At 43.7% G+C, this 25,583-nt stretch overlaps 1 protein-coding gene across 3 annotated transcripts in view; it reads right to left on the bottom strand.

Moving 5' to 3' along the window:
- Positions 1–25,583, bottom strand: part of ADAMTS17 (ADAM metallopeptidase with thrombospondin type 1 motif 17) — a 269,254-nt gene that overhangs the window by 214,407 nt on the left and 29,264 nt on the right. For all 3 annotated transcript variants that reach the window (XM_042856603.2, XM_024102933.3, XM_024102934.3), the window contains exons 4-6: positions 17,809–17,981; positions 3,698–3,781; positions 3,148–3,305 (exon numbers count right to left, since the gene is read on the bottom strand). In XM_042856603.2, coding sequence (XP_042712537.2) covers positions 3,148–3,305; positions 3,698–3,781; positions 17,809–17,981 — 415 coding nt within the window. The remainder of the gene's footprint in view (positions 1–3,147; positions 3,306–3,697; positions 3,782–17,808; positions 17,982–25,583) is intronic.

The following is a 25,583-nucleotide window of genomic DNA, read 5'->3' as shown; positions in this document are numbered from 1 at the left end:
TGCCGTCGCCGCCACTGGCAACTTGCGGCAGCTGAGCCGCTGAAGGGGGGGACCCCTGCCAGCGGCAGCGGTTGGGCAGCTCAGGGGTTGCTGGTGGTGCTGGCAGCCAGTCAGTTGCAGGGGTCCCCCCGTCAGCAGCTACCCCCTGCTGCCCCTGGAGCCTGGGCTGCTGCGGGGTCCCCAATGTCATAGAGATAGCTGGAAGTCATAATCTTAGCCTTACTAATAGCTATTGATGGACCTACCGTCCAGGAACTTATCTAATTCTTTTTGGAACTCAGTTATACTTTGGGCCTTCACAGCATCCCCTGGCAATGAGTTCCACAGATTGACAGTACTTCCTTTTATTTGTTTTAAATCTGCTGCCTATTCATTTAATCGGGTGACCCCCTGGTTCTTGCGTAAGGCTGCTTTTGTTTGTAAGTGGCCACCCACCATTCCATTGGCGGGATTTTCCTCTTTATGGGAGCATTTAGTATTAAGTACAAATGGGGAAAACACCTATTTTCTGCTTCATCGGGCAAAGGTAAATTCCCAGAAGCAAAAATGTTCATGGCTCCTTTTCGTGAGCACAGCCAGCAAGCTGGAACCAGAGTTCTCTTTGGAGATTGACCCTAAAGATTCTGAGTTCTCAAGCAGCTGCAGCTGCTGAAAATCCAGCGTCTGCTTTTTCTGGCTCAGCTATTTCTGCTGGACATGCTGTTGCTTCCATATCCTCCATGGCTGGTCCATCTGTACAGTCTGGTGAGGATCCAGGGACGCGCACACATGCTTCTAAAGCCAAGAGAAGAAAACCTAATTTCCTTGCTACACAAATAAGAACTGCTGGACCAGAGGCCTTCCAAGCAACACAGCATCCTTTATGTTGCAGGAACAGGAATGGGTTAGAACTGCGGGAATGGGAAAACACTGCAATTACACGCTGCTGGCCTATTGTGCTGGATAGATGTGGTTCTTCTGAAGAAAACCAGCGGTCCTGTGCCCAATTTTCCCCCCTCACAAAATCAGCTGCTCTTCAAGTCTATTAGCCAAACTAGCGGCAGCTGTAGCTTTCCGGCTATTATTACTACAAAACCTTCCAAATCCAGTTAGCCCAGAGAGCATCCCTACAGTTTTCTTCAAGTGACTGACTCCAACTCGTTTAGCATGACACCAAGCATTTAATTTCATAAGCTGCAGAGGGCATAGATGAAATGCTCCACTCCTCCCCGCCAATGCCTAAAACCCCATCAGAGTGATTTGCATGCCTCACCGTGTCACACGGGATCAAAAGATTCACGCTGGATGCACAGATGAGAGTTAAAAAAAACAATCTTATGTATTTATTTAGGTCCTGATCCAGTCAAGTACATGTTTAACTATAAGCAGGATGTGTATTACTCCCACTGACTTCAAAGAGACTACGCACCCTGCTTAAAAAGTTAAGCATATACTTAGGTGCTTTTCTGGATCAAGGCCTTAGTAACGGCACTGAATACAGAGCAGATGGGGGATCCTGCACCAACACCAGAGGAAACTGCACAATCATATACAAAGGTGTATTTTGAAGATCTCTACTAGCCCGTTGCACTGGCACAGCAATCACTGACTGGATATTCTACAGCCCACTTTTATTTAACAATCATTAGCACCCCAACCATAATCAACATGCCTATAGAAACAGGAGAAAATGCTTTAGGGAGGGACTTTCAAAATGCTAATTGCTGACAGGGTGAAAACTTATACTACAGAATCCTGTTCATTTGGCTAGTCTCTCACACGGACAGCAGCCCTGCGCAGCGAATGCAGTGCAGCTAGTTCAAAACACTCGTTCTCAACTGTGTTCAAACTGTGTCAGCAACTTAAAGGGGGAGGAAAATGGTTTTTTAAATGGCCCCTGTTAATAAATTACCCGAAGCGCAGAGAGAGAATAAGAAGAGAAACCATTTATATAAACGTCTGGGAAATACGTGAAATAAAATTCTGTGCCGAATAAGACTCGGCAACAACGATGCTCCCCGAGTTTAATCTTGTGCAGTTCTGCTTTTAACCCTTATTTCGCTACTCTGCATCAAGCACCTAGAATTTAGAACTAAAGACCATTTAATCTCTTGGCACTCACCAAATGCATCCCTTATATGAGACATTACTACCTGATTAGCTGTCACTGCCTTTCACCGTCATTGGGCTAAATCAGTTCCATGAGAGCTATTGCTATAAAGTGGCCAGCCTTATATATGGAACCTTGGTAAAGTATCTCTGCATATATCTGGATCCATGATGTACAAAGATACAGGAAGACTTTCTCCATTATGGGGCATTCAAGTAAGGTGTTGGGAAATCATTTTCCAAAGAGTATCAATACTATTGTACCTATACAGAACAGGAAGAGCCTCAATTTTTTGTCGTGAATCTTTGCTTTCTATTGACATTCAAAATCCTTCTTCCCTACAGATACTTTAATTTAAAAATCACAACTGCAGTCTTCTTACAAAATAGAAGAAGACGTGGAAACATTTTTTTCTATTCACATTATAGACAGAAAAAAAGGATGGATAATAATGCTGGGTATAGCAGTATTCTGTCCTATAGGTCAATATGGGTAACATCCCTTGGATTTGAACCTTACGCTAGCATGGTGTATTTGATCACTATATAGAGCCACAAAAGGGTGACCCTGGACAATCTGTGCTATGCGCCAATGGAGAGAGCAAATTCTAATTAAATGGTGGTTTAGTGCCATGGTGGAGGAGTTAGTTGGGGATTGATCCTGCTTTGAGCAGGGGGTTGGACTAGATGACCTCCCGAGGTCCCTTCCAACCCTGATATTCTATGATTTTAAGTAGATAAGATAAGTGCTGGTTCTAAATACAATATCCACAAACAACACAGCCCAACAACAACAAAAGTGACAGAGAAAGTGGGGACTAACACGTAGTCCAGTAGCATTCAAAAAAAGGAGAGACCTTTCACTGCCACTGAAAGAATTTTTTTCTTTTAAATCAAGACAAATCACGCCATTCTGCTCTGTTTTACCCATACAGCCCAGCATGCCACAATCTAGCATGAATGAGGGACAAACATCAGCAACAGTGGGAAATGGCTCCTGGAATTCTTGCCAATCAGATGGCCCATACAAACAGGAACAGCAAACCACTTCCACTGTACCTGGTAACAAAGACAGCAGCGTCCACAGGAGGGGTATCATCTCTTGCACCAGGAACCTGATTATTGCCAAGATACTTTGCTCCACCATACTCTTCATTTTGCCAGTGACAGAAACTCTCCAGAGACCTCTCTCCATGGTGCCCAATGGACAGTTTTGCCTTTAGAAAACAAAAAGGAATTCAAAGAAACAAAGATTGGTCAAACTAGGGGATACCTAGGTCTATGTAGCATAAAATCATTAAGTGACAAACATACATTCAAAGTTATACTTGTGAAGATTATATGTGCATCACCACGGCCTTAACCTGGGGCCTGAAATTCAGCACCAAAGCACTGATCTCTACCACTTCACCAAAAGAGCTAATGCCATCAGCTGGTAACAGTAGCAAGTTTATTTGGGAGTACGAGGCCCAAAGGGTTTATAGGATTGGGAACTGTGGTTTTGATTCCCTAACCATGTTATTAAATCTTTATAACAGTTACTCCCCAGCCTAACTGGTGATTTTAAAGTAAGACCACAGCAGCTGTATAAAAGTTTTGAAGAACTTACAGGACGGTTTCGAAGGAGAACTAGCTTGGTCACTCGAATGCGGACTTTAATTCCAAGGCTCTGGTGCTGAAACATATTGTACACCTGTCAAAATGCAATGGACAACAACATGTCAGAACAGCAAAAAGGAAAACGTTAACTAGAAGCAGATGAGGAATTAACCATGACCAAAAAGAGGTTCCTCCCCCCCATTTAAAAAAATAAATAAATAAATAAATAAATAATAATCAAAAACGTTGCCTCAATCCAAAAACAAATGGATCGCATTATTAAACAAAAATACAGAATTATAAAAGGAGGTACTGTAGTGCCGTTTCAACCCAGAATATATGGTAGATACCCTGTTTCCCCGAAAATAAGACAGTGTCTTATATTAATTTTTGCTCCCAAAGATGCGCTAGGTCTTATTTTCAGGGGATGTCTTATTTTTCAATGAAGAAGAATACGGTACACATCGGTGGATGCCTTATTATCGGGGAGGTCTTATTATCGGGGGGATGCCTTATATTACAACGAGAGGCAAAACTGTAAGTAGGCCTTATTTTCGGAGGATGTCTTATTTTCGGGGAAACAGGGTAGTAGCAGCTACAACTCTCAAACAAATAAAATGTATTTTCCCTAAGGCACATCTTTTGGCTTCACCACACTGAACAATTTTTCACACATATCCTCCAGCAAGGTTTACCATCCAGGGTAGATCCACCCAAAAAAAACCAAACAGACAAGTCCTTTAAAAAAAAAAAAAAAAAAAAAGAAGAAGAAGAAAAGAACTAGTAACAATGTGCTTTAACAAGGGTAGCCAAAGGAAAAGATCTGCTGGAGAACAGAGGAAAGGAAATATATTCCAAAGGAACATTAAATAGAAACTAGAGATCTCAGAAATGCAAACACATGTTAAAAACTGGTAGCTAATACAGACTTTCAGCATTTAAAACGTCAGTGATATCTGAATGCAAAAATGAAATAATGGTGTGTTTTAGACTTCAGGAAATAGAATGGAAAAGCAATTTCCCTGTGTTGTTTTCATATCTTATGTAAGAAAATAGTAATAAGTCAGGTTTCAGAGTAGCATAAGTGAGCATATGACACAAGCCTCAGGAAATACAAAAATAGTGCTGGAAAGTACCTGACTGCTATCTCCAGATTTCACATTCCTGCTCAGATAGTGCACCTCATTTATAGGTTAGAACACCAAACTCTAATTGATCCCAGAATTACATTCCGCCCATTTCTCTGTGTACAACTGCTTTGCCTAAACCACATCAAAAAAGGTGTAAGCGGGGAAATACATTATAAAGTATTTTAAACTTTTTATAACTTTGGGACAAATGCCACACTCCCTACTCAGGCAAAAAAAAATCAAAACCACGGAAGAGACTTTTCTGAGTAACAACGACAAGATCAGGCCCTGTTTGTTACCTGGATCTCATCTGGTTGTAAATGTTATTCAGGCTACATACAGACAGACGGAAACTGGATCTTTTTTTTTCTTCCTACGACGAAGCCACTACATGAACATATTTTGGGCGATCACATTTTCAAAAGCCTAAATTTTCCCTAATCAAGAAAGCACTCAAGTATGCACTTAAATTTATGCACATTCTTAAGTGCTTTCCTGAATAGGGAAGGATTTAAGATGGTGTTTAAATCGAGTGGTTTCTCAATCCCGGCCCAGACTGGAGCCAGCAGCTCCTGTGCTCTAATCCACATTCAGCCCTCTGACCTCCTGTGTGATCTTGGTAAATCCACTTTCCTTTTCTATGGCCCTATTTACCCATTTGTAAAATCGCTGGTACTACTTACCTATCTTACACAAGTGTCTGACAATCTCTTAGGCCTGGTCCAAATGAACACTTATTTCATGGAAAGCTGGGGAGTAAATCTACCTCACATTAGCTTGCCTCAGACTAACTGGCCATGGGGACCAAGGTGGCATGCACTAACAGTTCCCTAGTGCGCTTTGATCTACTCCCATTTCAAAGCACACCTGGGAACTTTCAGAGCGCAGCAGCAGGGACCACAGGTATCAAAGCTGGGTAGATTTATTTCCCAGCTTGACGTGAAGTAAGTGTTCGTTTAGGCAAGTCCTTGATGCTTGAAAATGTAAAACGTTATGTTTATAGTATTAACATCCTTATTGTTAAATAAACTAAGGAATGAAGCCAGTGCTCCATCCACAGAGTGGGCAAGCTTATGCCCCAATCCGGCCAACTGGCTCAGCATGGGTGGACCCTGACGCCTGCATGGAGCCCCACGGACTTCAAGGGGGCTCTTCGTGGGCAGCGGATTTGCCTGCGTGGAGCCAGTTGCACGGGGCCTAGTAAACTATTCTGGGATTCATCAAGCTACTCTGAAACCATGACCCCCATTCCCCTCCAAGATACCTCGATTTTTTTCCCAGTTGGCAATTTCAAATGTACCCCGGCTTGCCCTGCAATTTCAACATGTGGATCTCTAGCCTCTGTGTCACAATTAAAAACAAACCATTTTGCAGTTTCTTTATCTGTATTTTTTAAACACATCTATAGATGTCCAAGTGAAAAGGTAAACTGTGCTGCATATAAGAGTAAGAGCATCCTCCTTCTTTCACCCTCCAAATACAAACAATCTGGCACAAGTGGTTGCCCTATCTAGACACTGTCAAAGAGCCCAACCACCAGGTTATCTAGGTTACAGAGACTTTATCATGGGATTTCCTTTCCACCTGCCCTCTGCTCGCTTCCACCACCCTCCGTCTGTCCTAAGCACATAGAAAATCCATCAACATTGGAGTCCAAAATCAAAATTCTGAACCCAGGAGGGCCAAGTGGATTAAAAATTAAGCAAAAAGTTCCAATGTGGTCACGCTAATTCCCTCTCACTGTAATTAATGTGTGGATTTAACATACTGGAACTTGCCCAATGCCATTGCATATTATGCGAACACTCTCTAATAATGTGGCTTGTACTTGCAGAACAAGACGAGGTACACCTTGGCAGCAGGAAGTATTGTTTCTAACATTCCAGCACTGACAGTTTGCCTCGTTTTGTAGGCACTGCAGGGTCATAGCCACTGTGTTCAGTCTGAGTAGTCCCACGAGTATGCTGACTTCAATGCTACAACATAAATTTATTAATGGGATTATATGATGGGGTAATCTGCAACAGCAGGTGACTGAACACGATGACCCAGGCAGTCTCTTGCGACACTATGTTCCAATCTCCAAGTAGATAGACCGTTACCATCAAAAGGCTGGAGAGCACTGAAGCTGGGGGCCATGCATTGTAGTAAATAAATTATTAATGACGTCTGAAGCACAATTCTCAAAAAATCCTTCACAGTTGCCAGAGGAACAGGAATACCAAATACTCCTCATTTCAAAGGGAATCCCTCTTTTTGTTCCTCGGGGTTTAAACAGGGGTAGTAAATTCTGCCTAGGACGTCAGCACTGTGACTTACAGAACTGCAGTTCACCATTGAAAACATCACATTTTAAAATGCCAATATTCTCCCATTAGACAAGTTCGAAAGTGGAGAGAGCGCATCTCCAGATGTCTTCCTCATTTGTTGTCCTTTGCTTCCTTCCGTTGTTAGGAAAAGGCCACGAGCAGAGGGCGGAAGGTGAAGTCTCATTTATCCATGAATGGGAGCAGTTCAACACTGCCAACAAGTAAACTCTCCTGTCAAAAATGCTCCAACACCTGGGGGCAAGTTCACAGGAAAACTGAACTCTGAATGGGACTTAGACTTGGCACTGCAGGGAGCACCATCATTATTTTTTACAGGTTAGTGCTTAAAAGAGAGGCAGGCGGTTCACACCAGCTACAGAAAGGCACAGTCCCTGCCTAAAAGAGTTTACAATCTAAATCAGATTAAAGCTGCATTGGGACAGTAGGACATTTATAGGGAGTGATTCGGGGCACTGGATATTTTCTGTCTGCCTTCTTCTGAGCAGGCTGGCAATTCCATACTTTTCACCAGCCAAATGAGTACTGGGTGGATCTGTGCAGCCACCAGCTACATTTCCTTTGGGAAGTTCTAGCTTGTAGAAACTCAGATAAAATCAGTCCTTATATTATCACACTCTGACTCCAAAAAAACCCATCAAAAGCTCAGACCTGTGGATGGCTTTCTACTTTCTGCAGTGCTCACAGAGACACAAGGTATCAATAGCCTCCTCCCATTCTTCAAAATGTTCTTCTGCCAAAGTCAATACAGTTCTTCTTACGTCTTCTCTAGCCACAGCTGTTTGTGAACTCCATAGCAGTACGTGTCGGTTTAGACACCACCTATGCCATGGCTCACATCAAAGGTCCCAGTGCACCAAACTATATGAAGGACACCAACAATTCAGTTATGAATGCGGTTATGTATGTAACTCTCAGGACATGTGACATCAGCCAGTGAATCTTGGGTCTCAGAGCACTGAGTGCAAAAGTAAAACCTATGCTTTTATTTTAGGAGGCCTCTCGTCTCCTTAGCCTAGGTGGAAAAGCATGCCTACTTCAAACAAGGTATCTAGCCCAGCTGAAGTTTGCCAGCATGAAGGTGAAGCGATGACTGATTTCACTGGGTGCCATCATTTCAATATCAGGATTGGAGTCAACCACTGAAGTTCTACACCATGCATGGAAACTCCCTCCACATACTCCTTCAGTTCATTTTTCTAGGGTAACACGGAATGCTAGGAAGATGTCTGAATGTTGCTGGCAGACTCTGATTTGCAATGAGTGTAATTTGGTGAGGAGTCCATTGAAGGACCTCATTTGCCCAATTACTCAACCTAGAAGTATTACAAGTGGGCCTCAAGCCGGTGAGCTGGCTTATCAGGCTCCAGGAGCAGCCAGAAAATATTTCACTTGGGCTTCTTTGCCTTAAGGCAACATCCTAAAATACATACTTCACGCAGTGGACGTGGCACAACCAAGTAATGGTCTGTAATGGAGACCTTGTCATTGCACTTAGGGCAACATCTGAAGTTGCTGGATTGTTTGCTGCTCCCCCAAAACGTTAAATAAAGTGCACACACTGGTAAAAAAAAAAAAATGAATTCTCAACTGCACTGAGAACTATGGATATATCTATCCTCTGTAAAGAAAACCAATCCTAGCTAAAACACAGTAAGGACCTGTCCCAAATCATAGGCCAGAAGGGACCACAGTGGGAGTCAGACCTGGCCCTAAATGAGGTCGCTGTGACACATAGTAACAATTTCCTTGGCATACTTTGGGTATCCAATCCCAGATGCTTTATGATAATGAGTTAAATGTAGGTACTCTACAGTGACCAAGCTGGCCGAGGAGGTAGCCAACATGTAGTCAACTTGGGCAAGTTAACCCGTGTCCCCAAGTAAAGAATCCCATGGAATCCAAGTTTCTGTTTAAAATAAAATAATTAAAGTCTCTAGGCCTTCCCTACGCAATCATCACCTCTGCCTTCTTCACCCAGCCTTGAGGGGAACCACCATTAAACAACAGCGTCAAAGATGTTAACGCACCGTGTCTGACTGGCCATAGGCACAACAGGAGCCAATGGCTCTAAGCGAGAGGGTGGAGATAATTACAGTTGGGATATTGGGTTTCCTAGTGTGGAGATTCCCAAGTTTTCTCAGGGTGAGGAACATGTGTTAATACAGTGACTGACTCATGGGAACCTCCCTTCCCATTTGCGAAAACCCAGACCACCCTCCCTCCCACTTGCAACTGCCTCACACCCCTGAGGCCTCTGCATCCATTCCCGGCCTGGAAAAGTAAGAACATTTCCTGTATTTTTAGTGTCTTTTAATAAAATCAGGCCGTTTGGCACAAGGAGAGCCAACACCATGTAACCTGCCAGCTTTTTGCAGACCACCAGCAACTGTTCCATGGACCAACGATTAAGAACCACCATTCTAGGCTTTAACCATATAATTTCTGTCTCCAATTACAGAATTGCAAATATGGGGGGGGGGGAAGAGGCACAGGAAGACGTGGTTACAGCAGCAGGGAGGGTTCTAAATCACTGACTTGAGGGCAAGTGACGAGAAGAGAGCACAGGGCTGGCTAAACGTCATGCCCATCCGCTGGCCCTGCTTATGGTGCCCCCCTTGGAGGGAGAACAAGCGACCAATCTGCTCTTTGCACTCTCTTGACTCATGCTCTGTGAGGAGTCATCAAAAGCACATAGGGAAGGGGGACAGTAAAGGGGAAAGCAGGTACGGAAACGAAGGAGGAACAGAGGAAAAGCAAGAGAGGAACAAAAGAATTAGACCTATGTCTCAAAGAAGTTGCTCCTTAAAGCAAATTACCTATTCAGAGCTTTGCTGCAACGTTCTCCCCGCCCCCCCTACATATCGGCAACACTTCAAGGCTGGACCCTCCACCAGAGAATCACGTCTCTCTCTCTCGCCACTGAGTCTCGTTTGCATCTAGTTCAGATTGTGAACTACCTGGGGCAGGAAGCAGGGCTCCTCCTTTGTGTCTCGTTCAGCACCTGCCTCACTTTCTCTCTATTTCTTTGAAGGCATCAGGGATGTAAACTGAGTAAATACCTATTTGGCCCAATTTGTCCTGGCCTGCCGTCTCATGCACAGAACACAGCCCAGACAGGCTGAACTTAAACTGAGAGGAACCAAACTCCACCAGAGTTCCCCTGGCTGGAAGGGCAGAGACAGAGGAGCATGAACGCATGCATGAGATCGTTTGTTGTAGGCTCTGAACTTTACGAAGCCAGAGGATGGGTCGTGTGGTTTTTTTTAACGCCCCGCACGCAAACAGCAGCTCCTGCATAGCCTTGGCTGTCAGACCACATTTATGAGTGAGAGTGTTAGCTAGGTTACCAAGGTTTTCCCTTACTTGTTTTGAAAAGTACCATGGGATCTCTTAACTCCCACCTAAAACTGAGCTTACAAACTACACTATAAAACATTTAAAAAAAAAAAAGAGAGAGAGAGAGAGATTCAACACTTTGCAAGGTTTACTTGACGTAAAGCTTTCTCAGAGCTGAGGGAGGATGTTCTTCCAGCCATCAGGGAAAAGGAACCTATGGACGATGGTGATGTATTTATACTCATTCCCTTCATGTCCCCAGCCCCCACCCCAAGGATCCAGATCATGACCTTAAGGACATGTGCCAGGTAGCCGAGTAGCCATGAGAACTCCTGAGTCTGCCTATTCCAGCCAAAGGGCACAGAGATAGAGATCTGCATTTACGGTCTGTAGCTCTGAACAAACAATGTATAGTATTTTATGTGATTTTGCTACTACAAACGCATCTCAAAGAGAAATGCCAGAATGAACTGTGCACTTCAGAGTGCAAAAGAATACTACAGAGAATAAACCAGTTTTATTCCTAAAGGCCAACATAAAAACTTCTCCTCTTAATAACATTCAAGGAATCATTAACTTCATGTTACGGCTTGCTGCTTCAAGAGGCTTTTACATTAATCAAATGGCTTAGCAACAGCTGCAGGAGAATGAAGTATACACACTACAATTACTTATCCAGGCTGTATTCTGCCTCAAAGAGGGGCAAGTTCAAAACCAAACTGCAATCAACATTCTATCTAAATCCAAAAATGCACTTTCATTTTTTAATCTAAGTATGTCTTCAGGTTTATGAAACCAGAAGATTACAGAACAAAAGTGCCTATTTAAATTACCATGCTATGGTTTTGGAAACCCTGACAGCTCTCTGCCCACCAAGCGAGAAATGCTTAAAGAATCAGTTTGAATTGTTTGCTTTTACAGTAAGTTCTGGAAAACTGTCAGAAGCCATCAGAACACCTCAGTGTAAGTGTTACTCGTTGAATAAAGTTACAGCTTCTGATTTCAGGTTTTAACCAATACATACCAACAAGATACCCCCAATACAAAAAATAATAATAATCCGCATTTATCCAATAAACACCGGGAAAAAATCAGAAATGGTTACTTACTTGTATCTAAGGGTTTGTCTACATGAAGCAGAAATGCAGGCTATGGGGGTGTGATTTCTAAAGTGTTGTGCATTAATTGGTCTGTGAAGATCCTGCTAGTGTGCACTAAAGGTTCCCTAGTGTGCTTTAATGTAGTACTGTTTCTAATATTATAAACTACTCTAATGAGTAATATATTATATGCGTTACTCATTACTGTATACAGAGAGTGGGGAAAAAAACAAAAACAAAAAAACAATTTTTGATCATCCACATAAAACTCAAAAATTGCTAAAAATAAACTCCCCAAAATGAAATTAATAAACCCCAAAAAACAAACAGACGCTCTATGTATGGTCCTTCCTCAAAGCTCAGAGCACTGCTATTACTATTGACAGCTTAGCCTCATATTTTCAAGAGCAATTTATTTTGAAGGGATGAAGGGGAAAATAATAAAAACAAGAAAGAACAAAAAGAGGGAAAAATCTTTATGAGAAAGCAGCGTGTGCATCTCCTCAACAGGCTGCATCTGACCGGTCTCCAAAACGGCCACTGCTGTAAGCATACTGCTAGAAATGTAGAGGAGTAGTAACAAGAAAAAGTCAGTCTCATAGCTACAGAAAGAGACATGAACCTGAATCTAGAAGGAGCTTTTTGTATGAAGCGAGAATAACACAGCACTTTACAAGTCCACAGACAAATCTTCAAAACAAGCAAAAGGATCTAAGGAGTTTCCACGCTAATGGAGAAAAATGCAAGATCGGATTAAACAAAAATGGGAGCAGATAGCGATGGACTCCCCGCATAGATGAGCTGAAGAAGTGCATTTTAAAGTGGGATTTGAAAAAGAAAGGCAGGACACTTGGCTTTGGGGAAGTCAGAGCATAGCGAGCGCACAAAAGAAGGTGTGAAGCTGAGAGTGGAAGAGGGAGAACTGGCAGTTAAGTCCGAGAATGCAAAGGGGAAAAACGGGAGGCAAGGAGAGCAGAAATGCAGTACAGGAGCATTGTGCAAAGCCTTGAGGCCAAAGGGCTTTAATCTGACGTGGAAAAGGAAGAAATCAGTGAAGAGATTCACCCAGATGAACATTGGCAAAGGAAGATAAATGTAGGAAGATCACATATAAGCAGAAACATGGGTCTTTATACTGTCAGTCACTAATGAAACGGGTCACTCATACATCCATCGATCCTAAAGAGTTTAAGTGTCTCTAGGATTGGCTTGCTGGGAAGCCTCAGGCTTTCCCCTCTTACAGTTCTGCTGACATTTTCATGTATCCGTATCCCCTACACCAGTGTTTCCCTACACAGGCGGCGTCCCAAGTTTGGGAAAGCCCCCGGCGGTTCGCTGCTCCAGGCCAATGGGAGCTGAGGGAAGCGGCGCGGGCCGAGGGACGTACTGGCCGCCGCTTCCAGCAGCTCCCATTGGCCTGGAGCAGCGAACCGCAGCCAGTGGGAGCCGCGATCGGCCGGACCTGCGGACGGGGCAGATAAACAAACCGGCCCGGCCCGCCAGGGGCTTTCCCTACACAAGCGGCGTCCCAAGTTTGGGGAAAAACTGCCCTCCACCATCCAATTTCAAAAATTCATTATGTACTTCAGGGCTGCATGTTTAGATGGTGGCATCCAACACCTACTTTATTGACTGGCTCATTTTTTAATCTTATCATGAAGCAAGCTGGACTCTCCAATTGGTGAGGAAGATGTTGCCACACCTTTTGAGAAAATAAAGGAAGATTTCATTACAAGAGCAGCAACTTAAAAAAAACTGAACTCAAAGGTCTGGAGCTACGTTGGCTCCTAGTGATGTATTAAGAGAGCACCTTGAATGGAAAATCCTCCATGGCTTTGGAAAAGGTTGTTTTACAACTTCTACTATTGGATTTATTTAATAGACAAGCCTGTGCCTCTAGAACGGCATCTAGGAATAATAATAAATAATAACCCTGTCATCTTAAAAAAATATGTTGTCTGTTCAAAGTGCAGGATCAGAGAGTGCCATTAAAAACAGAGAATTAGCTGTACATCATCCAGAGTTTGTCTCATTGCAGAAGGGTTTTGCTTTCATAGCTGTTATGAAAATATATATATTTTTTAAGATTCTTATTTACCAGCTGGGGCAATAAAATAGCATTTTGTAATGCTGACTCTTTTCCCCAGAAACTCTTGTATCAAACAGATATTAAATGCTTTAAAGCAGATCACTTGATTTAAATAGAACATGCATTAATAAGCCCTTTTAATGCTTATTTTATGGTTTGACAGTAAGCGTAATGGCTTACAGCGACAAGTTAAATTAATAACCCCTGACCAATAATGTCCTATTTGCTCAAATAGCCTCAATGCCAAAATTAACATTCTGGTTTCTGTTAGAGGCAGCTCACCATTCTGCAGTATAACTGAACCAGCAGAGTCTAGATACTATGGGCAAATCCTATCCCCTGACCAATATCCAGAGAGCCCAACAGGCCACAGAAGTGGTGCTGAAGTGAGATCCAGGGACCTTGAGCACTACAGCCAGTGAGGTGTGATCCATATGGACATCTTCCACCCTATTTATATAGGAAAATATCTAGCTCCAATTTTCCAAAGAAACATGCCACAAACCCCTGTGAGGTGTGACAGTGCTATTTTACAGATGGGGAACTGAAGCACACTGAGTCACTAAGTGACTTTCCTAAGGTCACACAGTCTGCGGTAGACCCTCGAATTCAACCCAGGTCCCCTGAGTGACAGTCCAGTGCGTTAATCACATAGATTCAAAGATTCTAGGACTGGAAGGGACCTCGAGAGGTCATCGAGTCCAGTCCCCTGCCTGCATGGTAGGACCAAATACTGTCTAGACTCTAGACCATCCCTGATAGACATTTATCTAACCTACTCTTAAATATCTCCAGAGATGGAGATTCCACAACCTCCCTAGGCAATTTATTCCAGTGTTTAACCACCCTGACAGTTAGGAACTTTTTCCTAATGTCCCACCTAAACCTCCCTTGCTGCAGTTTAAGCCCATTGCTTCTTGTTCTATCCTTAGAGGCTAAGATGAACAAGTTTTCTCCCTCCTCCTTATGACACCCTTTTAGATACCTGAAAACTGCTATCATGTCCCCTCTCAGTCTTCTCTTTCCCAAACTAAACAAACCCAATTCTTTCATCTCTCCCCTCCTGAGATGACATTCTGGCCCCACTGAAGCTCATGGCAAACTCCCATTGACTACAGGGGAACCAGGATTTCACCCCTGTATTTTTAATGAATGAGATTCAAGCAAGCTGATCCACCAGTCAACACCCTACAAGCTGATGGCACAAAGAGGCTCTGCTGCTACTCCTCCCCTCGGGCAGAGAAAAAAACCTCATGGAAGTCATCTATGTACAACTCATTTATTTTGAGAAATCTGGATTTGGCCCTGAATCCCATCAACGAGAGCTGGAAGACAAAGAGAACATGATGATGCACAACCAGAATAATCACACCCAACCAAGGTAAACGTATAGGTTTGCCTCAGACAAAAAGCAGCTTGAAAAACAGATCTGTTCAGAGAAACATATTTTCTACCCACCCCTTGCAAAGCTTGTGGGCGGAATTCAGGATAGGGGTGGTGTGGCATTGCGAAGAATAACCTTTCTGTGCTCCAAACTGAACACATCCTGAAATGCAACAATGCCATTTCATAATGAAGGGATGGTAAAGAACTGATCTGTCGAAAGAGCGCGTTTTCTATGAACCAAGCCAAATAAATACAGACACACAATGAAGCCTTGTTCAGTGAATAGTCTCACAACATGCTAGAAGTGAAATAATAATAATAAAAAAAGAAGAGAGTCAGCTTGTTAAAGGAATAGATCAGTTAAATTCCCTGTGGGCTCAACCAGCCAAAGATTTCATAACACAATGGGGCCTCATTGAATCAGCACCTGTTAAAGGAACAACAGACCTGTTTAAAAAAAGGCCATTGCTGTGCAGTGAGGTTATGCATTGAGATGTGTCTCATTCAGCCCTTCATTTGCTGGGTTAGGTCTTGTGGATTACCGTCAAGATTTTGTTTTCATTTTTTCCTGCCAGTTTGGTGCTCAAGAAAGGAGACAGATTGACAGCCCAAGAGGATGAAGTCTTGCTTTCTAGCTACAGAGCTGAAACAGCACAAGCATGAGGAGTGCAAGCTCCCATCACCCGCTACTTCCTTGCTCACATGTCTCAATCCTGATCTGGAAGGACCCCGGCCATCTGTGAGCGGACAGTTCAGTGTCCACGGCCATTGCAGCCACTGACTCTTGGGAGCAAATTAGCACCAGCCGTGAGGGGTTTTGCCAATACCTATTAGCGGAGACTGAATTCTTAAGCCACCAGAACAGCTAGCAACTCTGAGTCACCAAACAGCCATACTTGATATGAATTAGCAACTTAGAGGTGAAAGTGTCTCTCCCCGATTCCTACTTCCCTGGCAGGATTAGTAGCTCGTTCTTGAAGTACAATTCCATCAGCTACGATGCGTTACCACATCTATCTAGCATAGTGTGAACAATCCCATGGAGTTTGGCTGGATGCGGCCTCAAGCCTGCAATACAGGTGCTTGCAATTTGCAGCAAGGTCGCCAAACCTTTTGGTGGTAGGAGGTGGTAGATATTGTCATTTAAAAAAAAAAATCAATTGTACGAGATAAAACATGTCTCTCTAAAAGTCCAGATCCTTTACTGGGATAGCTCCATTGCCTTCAACTGTATTATTCCAGTATCAGAGGGGTAGCCGTGTTAGCCTGTATCCACAAAAACAACGAGAAGTCTTATGCCCAAATAAGTCTGTTAGTCTTTAAGGTGCCACTGGACTCCTTGTTGTTTTGTACTATTCCAGTTTACCACTCCACTTTTCAAAAACAGATGCTCCATGGAAATCTTTAGGAACCCAGGAAGTGCCATGGCAGATCAGATGTCTATCTATGGCCAGTAATGGAATAATCTGTCCCAAGTGGAAAATTCCATTTCCCGTTGGGTTATTTTTGTGCTTTTTCTTTATATAGGAGTCCAAGACCCAAATTTCCAATTTGGATCCCAACTTCTCCATCATTAGGATCCTGGAATTTGATTTGGACCATTACAGAAACAGATCTACAACATTTAGTTCCAGAACCAAACTCCCCAAAAGTCTGGATCTGGGATTTCAGTTCAGGCTCCATCTCAAGTCCTCTTATCCCTCCTACTAAACAGGCATCGGCATAGAAACAGCTTCTTAAAAGCTCCCCTACTCCTTGTTTCAACAACTAACGTCTGAAGCTTCCTTGTTAGACAACAAGCTGCCGTGAAAAGGGACTAGGACTTCAGCTGGAGAAGTCGCCAGTAGCAAGACAACTCTGATGAAAGTATCTTTGTCAATGGTTTTAAGGAAAAATACCTAGTTATAGAGGATGAAGGAAGATCCACAATACACAATAAGCACAATGTTCCCACAAAAGAAAAGAAAAGGGTGCAGAATTTTCCAAGCTCTTAAGGGAAAACATTTTCAGTGTGCATGTCAAATGAGATCACTGAGCAGTGCCCAAGTGAGAGCATTCCAATACTTTTATCACAAGTAGAAAGTTATGTCACATCCCTGCCCAGCTGTACTTTGTGGGTGTTATATACATTTACACGCACAATTATGAGCAACTCAGCTTGACTTAAGAGGGTTTTTGCAAGTGACTCAGATGTGAAATTCACAGAGGAAAACAGAGCGGAGTCCCAAAGCTGAAAGCACAAACAAGACAACTTGTAATCACCACAGACCCACCCAGGAACCAGTGAATTATCCCAGTTACTGTTTAGAAAATAAAAGCGCTTAGGGAAGCAATATTCTGAACACCTTACAAATCAGTGTGGGAACACAGCTTCTGCATGTCCAGCTGTTGAGAAGACAGTTATCAGATACCATGAATGGACACCCCAGACTTGGAGTGGAGAACGAGGTTTCCCTGGAAGAGATCAGTTCAACCTGAACTAGGATCTCAAACCAGTTTGATTTCCATAGGGCCAAGGAGGTTCAGATCTGAATTTTCAGATTCACAATCACCCCTACAGCTCAGGTCAGACCTAAACACAGAAAAGGGGATGTTTTCCCACATCTAGCTCAGATACTCTCAAAAGTTCACCAGTGTCAAATTCAAACTGGAGATCCGGTTCAGCCCTCAGCCTCAAAATGAACCCCACCCTGAGCACATTGTAGATCAGAACACTTGACTCATTCTCCAAGAACAAAGTGAATACGTACCATGTTCATAACGGTGAGGATGAACCTTTGGGCTGCCTCAGCACCATGGTATTGCACCATATCAGCATCAGCCACTACCAGGGTTTCTACTGTATACTCATTGGTGAGTCGGATGGCATTTCTTCGCTCTCTCCAGTCATTCACTGGTTTCATCTTCTTTTGTCTCTTCTTTTCTAGAAAATAAAGTAGATATTAAAGGCTCCTCTAGCTCTAGCAGGTAGCTCACAGTAACATATACCATACTGTAGCTGAGACTTCCCTCCAAATTCAGCCTGGATTGGCCTTTAATTAAATTAAGTTTCCATGTGATCTGTCCATCAGTGGAACCAATCAGGAGTTTCCATTATAGATACAAATGCGCGCACACAGTTATGCATGTATCAGACCATGAAAATCTATGAAAAGAGAGAAGGGGGGAAAGATGGATGTACTGTAAAAAAGAGTGAATAAAAAAAAAAAAAAGCAGAATGTAGAGAACAAGTTGCAGTTGAACCAGAAAAGGAATCGCCCTGTCGCAAGAACAGCAGAAACTGAAAATCCTGCTCCTAAACAAAAGCATCTGCACATTTTAATGGAACAAAATGATAGTCACGGAAAGTCTGCTGAAGAAAGGTCACATAGGCCAGATTCAGGATGGGGCAGCATTAGACAACTATGGGATGAGTGCTGAATGACAATTTGGGGAATTTTCTCTATCTTCTACCCTCTGAAGGTTTTGTTTTAGCCAAAGAAGTTGTAAGAAACTCCTGGGGCTGCTGTTACGATTGGTGCACTTTAAAAATGCACATGACATTAAATGTTATTTAGCCATTGGAACAGATTACCAAAAGATGTGGTAGATTCTCCATCACTTGGAGTCATTTTTTCCTTTAGAAAAAACCTGAGTTGCTGGGCTAGAAATCACTGGGTGAAATCTATAGCCTGAAATATGCATGAGGTTAGACTAGATGAACATAACGGTCCCTTTTGGCCTAAAATTCTACGGGTCTAAGAAAACCAGAACCATTTTGAGGGAGTCCCGAGATGAAGCAATTGTCAGCTACTATACAAGGAAAAATAAATACTAGATGGTGTGAACTTAATCACTTCAGTGAGGAAATTAAAGCAAAGGCCAAGTGACAAATACATTAATAAAACTGCCCCCTTCAAAGACGAGAAATGTTATACATTTCACAGCTCAGGGAGAGATGTGTAAAGCATCTGACGAATGAATAAGGGACAAGCTGGACACAGATGTGACGTTAAAGCTCTACTCCTCATTACAGTCAAAGTGTATTCAAATTTTCAGTTGTAAAATGAAAGAAAAGTAAACGAGTACCGAGAACCAATTTATTCTGCAATACGTAAGATACCAAATCCCAGTATTCACTGAAATTATTAGCACTTGTGCTTAGTGCTAAGGGTGAAAAATATTGTAGTAAAGGTTCTGCAAACCTTGCTCATGTGAGTACTTCCACTACAATCATGGCACTACTTGTGGAATATGGGCACAATCCACGGAGTAAAGTTCCCCATCAGGGTGGCAGAATCAAAGCATTGCTAGAGTACATGTCTTACCTGACAATAAAGTGGACATAATTTTATTTCACACTGTAAATAAATCGAAGAGCAAGGGCATTCTAAAAACACACTGCCTTGCTTTCCAAAGCAGAGAGTTTTACTGTTTAGTTGTTGAGAGAAACCGATTTCTTCTGAGCACCTTCTATTGTGGGACTTGCCTGGGAAAGCAACATTCTGCAATGTGAAGATTCCGGTTTACAATGTTTATTCTATGATGCTGGTTTTCCAGAGTCTGTTTACTAGCTCTCTTACATAACTCAGCTTGAATTGCCCTACAGTACCAGTCTGGTAAATATGCTAGCATCCCGATAGTCCGTTTCCCCTGAATGAATCTGTTTTATTCAGGCGGCCAGGCGCCAATGGTTGTTAAGCTTCCTCATGCCCACCTGAAACTGACACCAGCACTTCTGTTCATTCATACATTCATTCCATCTCATCAATGCACACATTCACACATGTTCATCCCAGCCTCGCTCACAGTTGTCTGGCAGTCATTCCAGCACTGCTCTGCGCAGGCTTTTGTCCCTTAGGCATCAACTGTCAGCACTTGCTGCATTTTTTTAAACTGAGAAAACAGCCATGACGTTCGATTTTTTTTTTAAATGCACTTTGGAAATACCCTGTTGCAGATAACAAGATAGACAGGACTCTCTGTGTAAGCCAGAAGGGTTAATTATGTCTCCAGGTGCCCACAAATAATGAGGATCTACACGCTGCTGGCTAGGAGGAAAACAAGCCCTTCCAGAGGTTTGTAGTACCACAGACTGCACGGCAGTTACAGAAAACCATGCAATCATTACAAAGCTGCCCACAGAGGAGCAGAGCTGTACATCCTTGAGTGCCTGGGAAACGAAATAAAAATGGACTGACTGTGAATATTAGAAAGTAGGAGAGTTGAGCACCCCTTCAACTTGCCAGCACTGAAAGGGAGAGGACTTCACTCAACTTCAGTGAATAAGCTTCTGTGTTCTCTCTGTCCGTCCACAGAGTCACTCGTCCTGAGCTGCAGCACCTTAGTGGTTAGCATATAAATATGTACGCTGGGCTGCAGGAGATTCATTCCATTAAAAACATTTCCAAGCGACAGTTGGCATTTCTGAACCACCTCTTGGTGAGTGGCATCTTACTGGGCAGCATTTCCCCAATAGAATCGAAGTCCTTGTAATTCCCTAATGAACTCAAGGGACAGATCTTAAGCTGGTGTGACACAGCCTAGCTCCACTGTGCTAGGCTGACTGACACCAGTTAAAAATCTGGCCCTAAGCCTTTAACACTGAAAGGAACATACCTTAGATCATTTTTAACTTCCCCCCTCTCAAATTAAACACACTCATTTTGAAGTGTGCTATAAATATAAATCACACAGCAGTGTGGGCCAGTGTCAAATGCAAGAACGTTTTTACACGGTTGCCATAAAATACAGCAGAAGCCAATACAGACTGCAGGAAGGATATGCAGTGCATTGGATTAGATTCAATCATTTTAATGCCAAAAGGGATCATTATGATCACCTAGTTTTGGTAGCCTGCATAGCACAGGGCCAGAGATCCTCACCCAGTAATTTCTGCATCAAGCATTAGGTGGACAGATGGTTTTTGCAATAAAATTGCATTTAAAAGAACACTTGGACATTCCTGCATGTAGATGCAATGAGCCAGTTATAAGCAACTTTGTGTTTCAGGGAACCGAGTAAGGTAAGAAAGATCTTTCTCGAAGTCTATGGAATTAAAAAGCTTCCCAAACACACAGCTGAGAACTGAGGGGCTCACGTTTCACACAGTGCAAGACAAGACATAGGACATAAAGAACGAAATCCAGATCACCTATGTACACCTGGAATCTACCTGTCTGGACAGCAGACGCCTTTCAGCACAAATACTGTATGTGCAGGGGGAATGCCTGACATTTAAAAAGGCACCACGGCTAATTGCAAAGGATTTGGGTAATGTCCACTAGCTTTCTTCTGCCCTGCCTTTGGAAAGAGTCAAACCTTTCTCTTGCCATTTTAGATTCTCTCTCTCTCAGCGTTTCTCCCTGAATTAGCAAGCCAGTAGTAAAAGTTCTTTGCTTCATAAAGTAAGCTAAGATCGAATCTCCTCCTACTGCTCCCCCAAAGCAAGTACACTTTTATATTACAGAGACAAGCCTCTTGGTGAAGCCTCCAGGGTCACCTAGCTGGAACAGAAGGGCATAATTCCTTGCACCAGCCTTGACACTATGCTGAAGTGGGGATTTAGAAGAGGGTCTCTCTGTTGCCTTTCCTCAAGGTTTCTACTGTGGAGAAGCAGTTTCAAGTTGCGCCAGTGGAGGTTGCTGAAGAGATGCTGAAACAGCACATGTGCTGGTCATGCCTCTTTCCAGCCAGCACCACCCACTTTTCCTGACCCACTGGTCTCCTGTGCTCTTTTCCCCCCACACACGTCTTGCAGATCTGAGCCAGGAATGACAAAATATTGTATAGCAGCCAGGTTAGGGAAAATGCAGAGCTAGCAGCCCTGTTGGGTCCCAAAGATTTTCAGACTACCCGCTACAGCTAGAGGGGAAAAATCATACAGCTTGGTTATGCTGGGCTATCCTCTGCATCCCCAGACAAGCGGAATAGCTCTTTCGTGCAGGGAGCTGGCACTCATCCCAGCTGGCATTCTGAGGCCCTTCGCATCCAATGCCCACTTGTTCCTTGCTGGTGACACAACTATGATGCGGCTTTTGTGGAATTTTTAAATATTCCTTTAAGAACTTTCCCCCACACTTTGCTATTACTAAAGTTCTTCCTTTTTTAGGTGGTCATTCTTGCCTCGTAACCCAAAGTGACTGCTATTAATAGGGGCGGCACTGGACTTGAGTCAAGAAGTCTGAGTGTGGCAATGACTGAACTGTGAAAAATGCCTAAGCAAAAGAACAATAAAGTCAGAGCACTCACGGTTCTCACTGTTCACTCCGCTTTCTCACTCTTGGTGAGAAAGAAGCCACTCATGGGTCAAGGGAAAAGTATGCCCACTGCATTAGAGCACAACCTGAGCTCTCGGGGGCTGGTGTCTGGGGGGCATGCTACAATCACCTGCTCTGCTGCTCATCTGTCCTTCAGCGGTAGGTTTAGAAACTGGCTAAGGTTTGTAGATCCCACTTGCTGCATTCTTGTACAAGGTTGTGAAACTGCAGCTGTGCAAAAATTTGACCAATGTGTTTCTAGGGGTGGGCAGTCGGGCAAACCTTTGGGAAGTCTCAATTTGCACAGAATCAACATCCTTCTCCCGGAAGTTCACTTGGGTTGGCCAACTTTAACAAGGTTTCCATCCACAACCTCAAACTCCTCATCACCTCTCCCTCTGCTCACCTTGAAACTCGGCTGACCTCACATAAGTTTGGGAATCTGGGCTCTTAAGCTCGCCAAGAACTTCCAATGCTAAATATATTAGGGGAAACAGAGGAATCAGCGTCAATCCACGAAGAGCTTTGATGGTCAATGGACAACTTAGAGCGATACCCTAATTTAGGGTAAAGCTAAATAACGTAAACTGCTTTGCTCGAAGTTCTCTTTGCTCTGTACGATATTCATCGCTATACAAATGCCTTCTCCCCCAGCTGGCTGAGGAAATTATATTAGCATTTCCATACTCACACAGGGCCAACAGCTCCAAACTGGACTGTCACCGGACACCGCTGCTTCCACACAAGCAACCACTTTTGCCTGCATAACCGAGACAAGTCAGCATCTGTATGTTGAACTGGGGGAGTTAGATGTACAACTACCCCATCTGAATGCAAATGGAGTGTACACACCAACTGTCATGGATACAAACAGCTTAAAAGTGGGGACAAAAGATTAGAGACCACAGCTGAAAATCCACCCACAAATGTGTGTGTCTTGTACCCAATATAACTGGGATAACTTAATAGAGGTATCCAAAAAACACCCACTCTGAAACAAGCTAGTGTAGAGGGGTCTTGCCGTCGTCCTATCTGAGGTATGAACCTTGAGTGGATTATCCTTCCATGAGCACATGAAATCCCAAACTAAAATAACATCAGCCATTCAAACACAGACTAAATGCTTAGTAGAATCTTCATTTGAACAAACAGTTCTTACAAGTTTTGTGATGCCCATGTTACGTGCTAGTGTGACAACATTAAGGGCACCCCCATCGCTGGGCCTCACCCCTTTCGTCCCTCATGTATGTTGCTGTAGTGAAAACTACAGAATTTGGTGACCTTTCCATGACGTATCATTTAAAAAGTGGGATACCAAAAGAATGGAAATCCAACTATTCCTTTAAAAGAGGATCAATTCTGAATTTAATACAATAGACACAGAAGTTATTTTTCAGGGCCATTCTCAGGTAGTCTAGACCCAAACTTTACATTAAATGAAAGTTTTCAGAATCTAATAGTAAAAAAAATAAAAATCCATTAAATAGTTTTTGAAAACTATGTACCTACAAAAAGGTGGGGGTAAGAGGGAGTTTGTTTGGGTTTTACCTTCCCTGGCGGTGTTTGCAACCCAGAGAGTACAACGGCTGCTGTGCTTGAGGGCCAGGAGGTGAGGTTAACTAGAAACAAAAGGGAAATTTGCATGTCTAGGTTCACTTCCCAAGAAGAGGGAAAAGCAAAATTTAAACAAAGTACATGCGTGTTCCATTGTTAGACTGAATAATCTCACGGGGCTGCCAGAAACACAGCATAGGGTATTGATTTAAAGATACATGGATTTAACCTGAGCACGTTTCTCTTGCATCTTTCACTCTTGGTTTAGTTTCGATGGCAAAGCAGCTCTCAAATTGTTTATTGAACATCTTCGAAAAAGCCCGACAGCTCAGTAGCACTGAGGTGAATGCACAAACGCCATGTGAATCAATGCCCTGGTTGCTAACCCCGGGTATCTAACTGCTGGCATTTATAAGCGAGAGAGATTCAGAGATGCTATGGATTCACTAAGCCCCCGTTTTAGGTTTCCAAAGAACTTGACGTAGTTGGCAGAGCATTCAGTGAATATGTTACTACGCTGAATGGGATGCAGTACACATACCACTCTAAAGAAGGCATCACAGGAAGGCTGTTACAGTGCAGGCTGATACAGAGGTGTGAATTCCAATTTCACTGCAGATGTTTACCACACTGGATCTGATCCAAAGGTCATGGATGTCAATGGAAAGATTCCCACTGCTTCCCCTGGGCTTTCTATCAGGCCCTCTGCATGTCAGCTACCTTGCAGCTGCAGGTTTCACATACAGAGGAACAGAGTTAGATTTTTTTTTTCCTTCAAAAACCACAGCAATCCTGAAGAGAAAGCACATTAACGCCAGAGATTTTCCTCCCTGCTCCACTCCTGACAAGTGCTTCCTTGGCACCTTTCCTCCCACTGGAAAGGAAGCGAAGTAACTGTTTCTGGACCTACTGTGTGTACTGAGACAGGGCCACCCCCTCGCCCAGAACTAAAGGGCCGCCCCCTCAACCGTGGAACCACTGAACCCAAGCCACTACTGAAATCTTGGGGCAACAAATGAACAAACCGGAACAGGAGTCAGGGGCAAAGGCTGAAAATCAGGGAACCGTAAGGGGACACTGAGCAGAGACCCGACAGGAGGTACGAGGTAAGGAGACTGACGAGGAGATACGAGGGGTCGCAGGCTTCGACCTTGGGCCCACGGGTACGCAGGCAGGGTTCAGACCCTGGCCCTAACCCAGCAGCTCACCTGAACCAGTGGAGAAGTAAGCCAGCGAAGCTCTAGCTTGCAAAGGGCCCCACCCACAAAGCTCCTGACTGGGGGAGATGTCCAGACCCACCGGCTGGTTGGGACGCTCTACTTAAACCAAAAAGAGGCGCAGGAAGAGGTCTGAGCAACTAAGTGAATCCTTGCCTGGCTGTGACTGTGGATGCGGCCTACCTGACTGACTCCTGAGCCCTGCCTCCCTTCCTGGTTCCTGTCCTCCTTATCCCAGACCTCCATCTGCTCCCAGTTCCTGCCTCGCTCCGACACCCTACCCCGACTCCTGCTTCGGCTCTGACCTTCAGCTCGGCTCCTTGCTCTGACCCCGGCTCTGGTGCTAGGCTCCTGACTAACCGCTAGGCCTGACCACCAACAGCCTGTCCTTAAAGGAGGTTTTGCAACTCTGTGGGACCATGGATGGGGTGTCCATGGAGGAGGTGCAGGGAAAATGCAGCCAGAACCTCAGCAGGAGGTGAACTCTACTTAGACACACGGCCGGGTCTCTCTCCC

This window comes from Chrysemys picta, chromosome 10 (genome assembly GCF_011386835.1).
Source record: "Chrysemys picta bellii isolate R12L10 chromosome 10, ASM1138683v2, whole genome shotgun sequence".
Classification (NCBI taxonomy): domain Eukaryota; kingdom Metazoa; phylum Chordata; order Testudines; family Emydidae; genus Chrysemys; species Chrysemys picta.
Note: the sequence above shows the minus strand (reverse complement) of the source record. Positions and strands in the feature narration are given on the sequence as shown.